Source organism: Aspergillus versicolor, assembly GCF_001890125.1.
Source record: "Aspergillus versicolor CBS 583.65 unplaced genomic scaffold ASPVEscaffold_1, whole genome shotgun sequence".
Classification (NCBI taxonomy): domain Eukaryota; kingdom Fungi; phylum Ascomycota; class Eurotiomycetes; order Eurotiales; family Aspergillaceae; genus Aspergillus; species Aspergillus versicolor.
This window is the reverse complement of record NW_024467524.1, coordinates 3,011,061-3,020,395: the sequence shown is the minus strand read 5'-3', so window position 1 is coordinate 3,020,395 and position 9,335 is coordinate 3,011,061. Positions and strand designations below refer to the sequence as shown.

Sequence of the window (9,335 nt, the reverse complement as noted above, 5' to 3'; positions counted from 1 at the left end):
GACCCGATCGGTTCGTCAACTGTTTTGATGTCAGTTTCAAACTGTTTGTTTCGAATTCGGCGCTGCGACGACGTAACTCCCAGCGAGTTGCTCCTCGTTCACATCTTGCCCAACCTTCTCTTGGAACGTCCATGAACCTTGAAGCGTTCACGGATGGATTTTCACAAACAGCCCTGGTCACGTAATCTCGCCAAGCACGGATCTGGGCGACCCCGACCAATTTCCCCTTGGGGTTCTATCAAGCGTTCAAGTCCTCTTTCGAGAGTCATGGACGCATTATTCGGCGTACACATGGACAATCTCAACGAAAATGTCCGATGGCGATCCGTCGTTGTCCGATGCGGGGAACTGGGGATACCACGGGCTTCCAGCTGTCATTGCATCGATTCTTCCAAAAGCAAGCAAGGGGGAAGCAAGGGCGAGGTGAAAACGAACTCGCCACGCACGGGCTTGCTTATCTTGGATTCTGATATCCCGGCTTCAGTCAATAATATTAGATCCCGGGCACCGAGTACACCGTAAATGGGGTCCGAACCCATGCTTTCAAGGGCAAAACCGGGCGCGGCCCCAACCAACTCCGTAACTATGTAAGGCCACCGGCTCACTGCCTGTGAACTGTTTATCTACAGTAAAGTGCCGCGCGAAATTTCGTCAAATGACGGCCCACTGCCAGTGCCTTTCATCCGAGACGCAAGGGTGCAACCTGATCAACAACCTCGTGCTCCATGTTGAGCATACGCCAGGCGGAGAGTATACCTCGTCTGATCAGCCCTAAAAAGCCAAGACTGCATAAAGGCCCGATGCGCGATAGATGTGTCATATGTACGGCTCAACGCTCTCAAACTAGTCTCCACTGCATCAGCTCGGAAAGAATATCCAGAAGACCCGAAGGAATAAAGAATGTATCGTTTTCATCTCATCTCAGCACTAAGGGAACGGGCAGGGCTGTTTTTGGATATCCCGGTCTCCAAATCCCCGCAACTCGCAAGTTGGGATATTATCATTCTGGGCTTTTCGAATCAACATCATACCAATTATTACTTGAGAAAACACCTCGCAAGTTTAAACTTTTAATCGTCTTGGTTTCGGAGTCTAGAACAAAAACGACATAGCGTTTGTTTCACCGTACTCTTCCAAGGCCATGCCCCCAACATTACGAAAATTGTTGCGAAGACTCCTCGCTCCTATTAACTAGTACTTTTAACTGGATGACAGATCAGGACGCAAAGTCTTCAGGCGCCCAAGGCTATTCCCACATTGGAACAAGAATAAGTTAGATGTGAGCTATATGTTATGTAAGGTGTTTAGTCCATGGACCTAAAGTCGACGACGCTGAGAGCCAATTGCCTTGAGCGTTGGCATTACATTGGGCCATTTGTGCATTCTCGAGGATTCTACTAGGAAGCTCTGTCTGCTGGAGCATAAGCATTGTATTGGCATTAACGTGCGTGAGTCACAAAAATTGCTGCGTGGTTGGCTAGAGCTGGATATCCCGCCGTTATATAACATGCCTTTCCCGGGCACCGGCGGTAGAAAGGAAATGTACGCGCTGCTCCAGATATTTACGGATTGAGTCATCTCAGAAGAGTCAAGGCAATAATATGACTAGGTTACATTATTCACGTTACTCGCGTGCTTATACCTGGGTAAATCATCGTTGGATACATCTATATATATTAGGACGGAAACGGAATATCAAAACGTAGAATCCACAAATGAGTCTTAAAAACCTGACAGGTAAAGAACTTCGGAGCAGTCCCTTACTGTCCAGAAAAAACAGACAGAGAAAAATACAACTTGGAATAAAAACGAAAAGACATTAACTACCTGCCACTACCCTCCCACCTCCTGTTTGAGTGGACTCCCTCAATCATTGCCGATATTAACATCTAGCAGACCTGAAAGCCGAGTCTCCTGAATTAATTGCCCCGAAGATTAAATAGTTGCTGTTGTGTATCTAGATCTGGTGGTCTACGACTTTGAAGAGAATCTCAGGCAGGCTGAAGACCATAAAACCGAGGACCTTACCCTACCGCTCCTAGTATATAATAAGGCCACTGAAGAGTACTCAACAGCGCATCCAGCCTAAAGACTTGAAGAATGGATTTGCAGGTAGACATCCAAATCCTCAATAATAAAAGCTACTGATGGTCTACTTATGGCATTTGCATGTACCCGTACAAGGTATTTCCTACATAGTGATTGTGCTGGTACAGATCTCGAGAGGGATGGCGATACAGTGAACGGGTATTAGTATGATATTTCTAGACTAATCCTCATCGCTTTCATCGTCAATGGGTTCCACTAGAAGAGTTCCGCCGCGGCCAATCTTGTCCCGGATGGAGCCAGTGTCGGCTTCATAGACGACTCGGGGCATGGGCGAGACAAGCCGGAAGCCGTAGACATGGTCGTATCCATCTGGCTTTTCCGACGTGGTCTTTTCTGATATTTCCGCCTCTTGCATAATGTCGTGACATTCAACAAATGCGTAGAGTTCATTCATATCGGCATCAGGCGCGAATCTGCGGATAACACGGTCACCGGATAGTAGACGGATACTAATACGGACAGCATCCTTGACATCTATGTCTGGTTCATCGCGGATAGACTGGACTCGCCATCGCTTCCATTGTTCAACGTTTTGCAAGCGCTTTTCTTCAGCTGCTTGCTGTTCCGCGGCTAGCTGCTCTTCCTGCTGTCTCGCAGCTTCTGCTTCCCGTCTTTGTCTAGCCCGCTCTCGATCGATGGCGAGTGAGCGCTCGTATGCTGAGTCCTGTTCCTCTCGGAGACTGCGAGAGGCTTGTTGCTCCGCCCGCGTGGCCCTGATGCGCTCAAGAGGTTCCTTATTTTGCGAAATTGAAGTGCGGAGTTTCTCTACAAATTCTGCAGGCGAGGTTGCCCCCGATATTCTAGCAATAACAGACATGGCGGTCGAAGAAACACCCGGCGTATGCGCAATCGCAGCAGCGAACGGGAATTTCGTGCATCGGAGGGAGTTTCCAGCCTGGTAAGCCTCGGCATCTTGCACATTCCCACCCCAAACGATGATGTTGTTCTGAGGGTCGTTGATAAAATCGGTGACCTCTTTTGACAAAAGTGTGTCTTTAACCCAAGCATCCGTGTGGTCGTGCTCTGGTGCGACAAGAACGACCAAAAGGAACTTCAATTCCCGGTGCGCTTTTTCCAAAGCCATGTTATACCCATTCTCCAAGAACTCGAGCGAATTGGTTCCATATTCCTCCTCGAATTCACGGATAAACCTTGCCGCGGTATCTTTGGGCGCGAGGGGGCGTCGTCCATTAGTGTTTCGTCGGATTCCTTGTAGATTTGGGCTTGCTGTTGTATTGAGTAGTCGGGGAAGAAAGGGAAACAGGGTTCCAAAAAGGCGGAAAGAACCAACAAACAGTCTATACAGAAGGTTGAACGGGGCGAAGACGAGAGCTAGTATGAACGGAGGACGGTAAACAGGCTGGTCTCCTGGTTGCGTCACGATCCGGGGAGCTGGCTCGACAGCGGGGGAGGCTGGGGTAAAGCGTGCAGTCAGATCCTCGTGCAGCAGGTTCTGCGTTTGTCGGGTTGGACGGGGAGGGCTAGCGTTTTCGAGCGACGTGCGAGCTTCTTCAACAGGATCTGGTCCCTCGCCATCAAAGAATTTAGCGATGGCAATCTATCAAAATCAGCAACACATCCACAGGTATCTTTCTTTCCATCGAGCTTCCTACCTGTACATTCCATTGCGACCGGCCCAGTAATGCAATGGCCTCCACCGGCTCCTGGCCAGTCACTGTGGTGTAGGTCTCAAGAGCAGACCGCTGGCTCTCGGACAGCTCGGAAATGTCGGGCCCAGATGAGGACATTTTTAAGTCCGTGTCTCATCCATAAACAAAGTCACTTGGAGTTCGCGGAGCTCATTCAGGATGCACGTTGATAAGGCCCGAAGATGACGTGTGGTGGCAGGTCGAATTAAAAAGCGTCAAGGTCCAAAAGGCCAGTAGAGGGGCTCCGCAGGGCTGATAAAGCGTGGATTATGAGTTTCAAATGGCCGGCTGCGTCGTCGAGTGCACTGGCTGTGTTCTGTGAATTCAGGTGCAATAGCTTCTCGGCGAGCTGGCCAGTTCAAGCTCCGTCATCGCAGGCTGAGGTCACGTTGGTGGCACCGTCTCAGCTCCGACCGCCCTTGCAAGTCGGCCCTTGGTTCCCCTCCCCGCAGACTTGTCCACCTGCAGTGTCGGCGTGCGGGCTCCCGCTGCTCTCCCTTTCTTCATCAGCTATCACAGGCTGTCCATCGCGGTAACTACAATACGGCGATATACGGTTGATTTTGCTGGGTTTGCGTGACTCAATGTGTTGAGAGCTACAACCGTTCCGGGCCCCTCGTCAATCCATTGGTATCGCGTCATCTACTGCGTGCCCACGATCCATCGGCAGAGGAATGTGGCCTTCCTCTAGATACTCTCTGTTGCCCGCCATACTATCTCTTCGAATCAATGGAGAACCCCCTGCGTTGACCCGCCCTCGCTTGTGGATAGATCATGGCTTCCGTGGGGAAGTCTAACTTGGAAGACTCCCGTCGTGGGACGGGATCGCCTAAGATGAAGGCGCGAGGTACGTTCGGTTAGCCCTTCAAGATTATGGGGCCTGGGGATTCACGATTCACGCGCGAACTCTCCGCCTGCAAAAAGAACTTGCCCGCTAACACGATGCCTCTCGATTGCTAGAAAACGCGAAAGATACGCTGTGCCGCAATGTGACCATCTATGGCCGATGCCGCTATGAAGACAAAGGTGCTACAATGTTTCCTGCTACGAATCAACCTATCTGACCCTGAGTTAAAGGATGCGCTTTCAACCACGATCCGCACAAGAACTTAAACCAAATGGATAAGTGAGCATTCCAGTGAATAGGCCACCTTCATTTCGACTTAGCCACTAACGCGAAACCCTTCGGTAGCGCCAACAAGAAGCGTTTCAATGTCGATTCCCCCAGTTTTACACCGTCTCTACTCCCCTCCAATGGGTCTTCCCCGACCTCTTCAAGCTTGTCTCTGAAAAAAGCCTCTACAATTTCACCGAAAGCTGCAAATGCTGCCCCCTTTCAACCTAGAACAGCTACTTCAAGTGCGGTGTACATTATATGCAAGCTCGCGGATGATACTGACCATGGTTAGGATCAAATGCTAGCACTCCTGGAGCTCGACAGGAGGTCGCTCCTCCCGAGTGGTCAGTGGCGGAAGCCCAAGAATTTATACCGCAGGGATTTGATCCTACGCATATGGTGAGATCTCTCCTATATACCGATACCCAACCGTGCTCTCATGAAAAACTGGCCGCCCGCTATCTATCTACCTACACAATCCTGTCTACGACGGGCTTTTATGCCACTCCCAATCACGCGCATTTTTCATCCCAATGACTCCTTTTTGATATTGCCAAGGTCGCCCGCTAACAAGTTATGGGTATTGACAGCCTCCTCTTCACGGTGATGGAAACGCTGGGGTGGCCTCAGCCAGTGGCTTTGACCCTTTTGTCTCAGCTCCGAACCCCCTTGCTGCAACCGGTGCGGTTGGGCCCGTCCAAGCCAATCCTTTCTCTCATGATACGGCTGCGACTGCACTCGGGGGAGCTGCATTCTACGCCAACCAGACCGGCTTTCAGCAGCCAGTGAGTTGACCCAACATTAATCGCGATTTGGACCAATTATACTGACGATTCTCTCTAGGTCCAGTATCATTTATACGCCCCAATTGGCCCTCACAATCAAAACGCATTAGCGTATCAACGCAATGTGCATGACCTATTCCTTCCGAACGATATCAGAGAAGAACTTCAGAAGAAAGCAGCCGCCACACTGCAGACCTTACCGAGTACGTTGCAGGACCAATTTTGACCGACCATGCGCACTAGGCTAACCTTGCCATAGATACTCAATTACCAGCTCAAGTTGATTTCTTCCATTCTCTCGTTCCTCTGGATCTTAACCATCAGAAAAACGCGGCCACCTTTGGCTATCCCAGCTGGGTTTATAAAGCGCAGTCCAGCAAGGATGGGAACTTTTACGCGCTTCGGCGGCTGGAAGGTAGCGTCCGCTATTCAAAAATCATATCTTGATTCATATTAACCGGTTCTGTAGGCTTTCGATTAACAAATGAAAAAGCCATTCGGTCTGTTCAAGCTTGGAAGCGTGTTGCTAGCGGGAGTATGGTGACAGTGCACGATGCATTCACGAGCCGGAGCTTCCAAGACAGCTCTTTAATATTCGTTACTGATTACCACCCACTTTCAAAGACACTCGCGGATCAACATCTGAACATTGGGGCGAGGTTTCAAGGTCGTCCTAACCCACACGTTCCCGAACAGGTCTTGTGGGGTTACATAACGCAGATTGCCAACGCTCTGAAGAACATTCATAGTAGTGGTTTAGCTGCGAGAATTATTGACCCGAGTAAGATCCTGCTTACTGGAAGAAACCGCCTACGACTAAACGCCTGTGCCATTATGGACGTCGTGCAATTCGACGCTCAAAGATCTGTCGCTGACCTTCAGCGTCAAGATTTGGTGAGTTTTGGGCAACTAGTCCTCACACTTGGAGCCAACGCGCCGGCTTTCATGCATAATGCTGCAAAAGCTATGGAGCATTTCACTCGCGCGTACAGCCCACAACTCAAAACCACCCTTATGTGGCTGCTTAGCGGAATGCAGAAAGACCAGGAGCGGAATATTGATATCTTGATCACCGGCATTTCCTCCCAGCTAATGTCGACCTTCGACTCGGCTCTTCACTTGGACGACCAGCTCACATCCGACCTCGGCCGGGAGCTCGAAAACGGCCGCATTGTGCGGCTCTTGACGAAATTGAACTTCATAAACGAGCGTCCAGAGCACGAACATGACCGACAATGGTCTGAGAATGGGGAGCGATTTTTCCTGAAGATATTCCGAGACTACGTCTTCCACCAAGTGGATGCTTCGGGAGACCCAGTGGTTGACCTAGGCCATGTGCTAACATGTTTGAATAAATTGGACGCAGGAAGTGATGAAAGGATTACCCTGGTTAGCCGTGACGAACAAACCTGTTTTATTGTCAGCTACAAAGAGCTGAAAAAGGCACTGGAATCATCATTCCAGGCACTTTTGAAGCCCAACAGGAGGCTTCACTAATATTGATCGTCTAGCAGTGATCAACTTGTGTGGGATTATCCTGTGAAAATACGGATATATACATTGGAAAGTTCATGGTCTGATGTATCCCCATGGAAGGGGTAGTGGAGAGAAGCTTGCCCAACAATTACCTCCACCGACATCGTCCATGTTGGTAAATCCATAGTGAGATTACAGCGCTGTTCAATTAGAAATATATGCACTTGTCAGATGAGATGTCGACCCTATTGACAAAATAAGATAGTAGTAGAAGATCCAAAACGAACCAGCTTTTTCAAGCAGAATAAAAACACCAGCCAGCTAGTATCATATAAACTCATAAACATAAACAGTCGTCAACAGTTCACAGCTCCCCAGCATGCGGGAGGTTCTCCTCACCATCCTCATCGTCCTCAACCCAAGGCTCCAACCTCTCCACCAACTCCTCAATCTCCACCTCACCGTCTCCATCCCCCTCTTCCCCAGGCAACACCGCATCCCCCTCCAACTTTCTCGGCGGAATCAACACCCGATCCAACACATGGATAACCCCGTCTTTACTCAACACATCCGCAAACCCCACGCGCCGCCACCCATTCAGCCTAAAGCTTACATACGGACCGAGGTGCGTCAAGTCAACCGCAATCTCATGCCCCTCCAGCAACGTCGGAAGATCAAGGTGCGTGCCCAGGTTATTGTTATTATCCCCACTCGCGAACCGGGACGATCCAAGCCCAAGCTCAAGCCCGAATGGCTTTATCTTCCCGTCGGATGTATACAGCACGTCGCTGTACAGTGTGCGTTCCGGGACGATGTGGTACTTTATCAGGGCTTTGAGGTAGGGCAGGCCCGGGGGAGAGAAGAGGAAGGCGTTGGCTCTCAGGCCGAGGCGTTGGAAGGCGGTGTTCGAGGGTGCGAAGAGCGTGAATCCGTGTCCAGATTCTTTGGATGTTGTGTTTAGACGCTTTGCTAGGGAGGTTTCCCATAGGGCTTGGTTCAGGGTGGAGAATCTTGTGGGGAGGAGCGTTAGGAGGTGCAAGGCTGGTGGTGGGGGGAGGAGGATGGAGTCTAGTGCGTGGATAAGGCCGTTGGATGCGTTCTAGATTAAGAGATTGGGGTTAGTTATTTTGTGGATTGGATGGGGTAAAGGGGGCTGGGCTTACGATGTCAGCGGCGATTATGTGGCTGTAGAAGTTCAAGGTTAGGCCTTTGAAGCCGGCGCGGATAGCGAGGCGTTGCGGAAGGCCGTGTCTTATCTTGTCTTTGTGCTCGTCGTTGTCGTTGTCGTTGCCGGTAGTGCCGAGGAGGGTGGAGTTGAGGGCACTGGGGATGGTATGGCTATGGAAGAGCTTCACGGCGTTGAGGACCTGCGGCGAGGAGTGGTAGCGCAGGATTGCGCGGATTATTTCCTTGGGGATGCGATGGTCATCGTTATCACCACCATCGTGGTCCCGGTGATGGTGATGCGGGAGCTTGCGGAAAGCGTGGTCGGTTGGAGCGAAAAAGGTGAGACTATGATCGGTCGAATTGAGATAGTCCACCAGTTCGGGGTCTTCGTTGATTATTTTGGTCAGGATGGTGGTGTATTTGCTCTCTGCAATAAGCTGGTAGATTGTCTTATCGGAATGGTGCGGATCAACAGAATCGGAATTGACGCTGATGTCGCGGTCGAGATCGATAAGGTCAGATGGAACATTTGTGATTTCGTCGATGGGCTGGCTGAAAAAGTTCTTTATCCAACTGTCGACATCGTTGGTGTTGATGGAGAGGTACTGGTCGATGTCCGTGTTGGGATCTAGAACCTCTGCAGGAGTGAAGGTGGGTGATCGTTCGACAGCATTATTGAGTGGACTCTTGCTCTGGACGTCGATCAATGATTTTCTAAGATCCTTCAGGTCGCCGAAGACGTCCTGGATCGCAAGGGTCGAGCAAAGGGGCACTGTAATCGCTGTGACAGTCAACAGCTGCAGCTTCATCCTTGTATAGGTAAAAAATAAGCAGGTATAGATTCTCGAGGAAGGATCCTGGTTACCGGGACGGGACCGGCCTCGAATGGATATATATAAAGACAATGAAAGGTCGAGTCAGCATCCAGACCAGTCGATACGAGAGTACGAATCGGGAGGGGTCATCCAGGCATAATTAGCTTAATGCCAGTGGTCGGGATGCTTTGCAGCCGAACCCCGGCCGGTCCGCGGA

The 9,335-nt window shown here is 50.4% G+C and overlaps 3 protein-coding genes across 3 annotated transcripts; 1 reads left to right on the top strand and 2 right to left on the bottom strand.

Moving 5' to 3' along the window:
* Window positions 1-1,927: 1,927 nt before the first annotated feature.
* On the bottom strand, window positions 1,928-4,122 carry ASPVEDRAFT_158831 (clathrin-mediated endocytosis regulator UBX3). Its single transcript, XM_040808565.1, has 2 exons — window positions 3,723-4,122; window positions 1,928-3,667 (listed from the first exon to the last, which is right to left on the bottom strand). Exons 1-2 carry the CDS (start codon window positions 3,855-3,857, stop codon window positions 2,270-2,272), a joined length of 1,533 nt encoding a protein of 510 aa, XP_040662701.1. The 5' UTR covers window positions 3,858-4,122; the 3' UTR covers window positions 1,928-2,269.
* A 410-nt stretch (window positions 4,123-4,532) lies between these two features.
* ASPVEDRAFT_121653 (PAN-complex poly(A)-binding subunit PAN3) lies at window positions 4,533-7,157 on the top strand (the record flags this gene model as incomplete). Its single annotated transcript, XM_040805906.1, has 9 exons — window positions 4,533-4,605; window positions 4,719-4,784; window positions 4,836-4,884; window positions 4,951-5,117; window positions 5,168-5,274; window positions 5,466-5,660; window positions 5,719-5,863; window positions 5,920-6,075; window positions 6,130-7,157. 9 exons carry the CDS (start codon window positions 4,533-4,535, stop codon window positions 7,155-7,157), a joined length of 1,986 nt encoding a protein of 661 aa, XP_040662700.1.
* A 21-nt stretch (window positions 7,158-7,178) lies between these two features.
* ASPVEDRAFT_67752 (fasciclin domain-containing protein) lies at window positions 7,179-9,324 on the bottom strand. Its single transcript, XM_040815962.1, has 2 exons — window positions 8,300-9,324; window positions 7,179-8,235 (listed from the first exon to the last, which is right to left on the bottom strand). The coding sequence occupies exons 1-2, from the start codon at window positions 9,110-9,112 to the stop codon at window positions 7,501-7,503; spliced, it is 1,548 nt and encodes a 515-aa protein (XP_040662699.1). The 5' UTR covers window positions 9,113-9,324; the 3' UTR covers window positions 7,179-7,500.
* Between the last annotated feature and the right edge of the window lie 11 nt (window positions 9,325-9,335).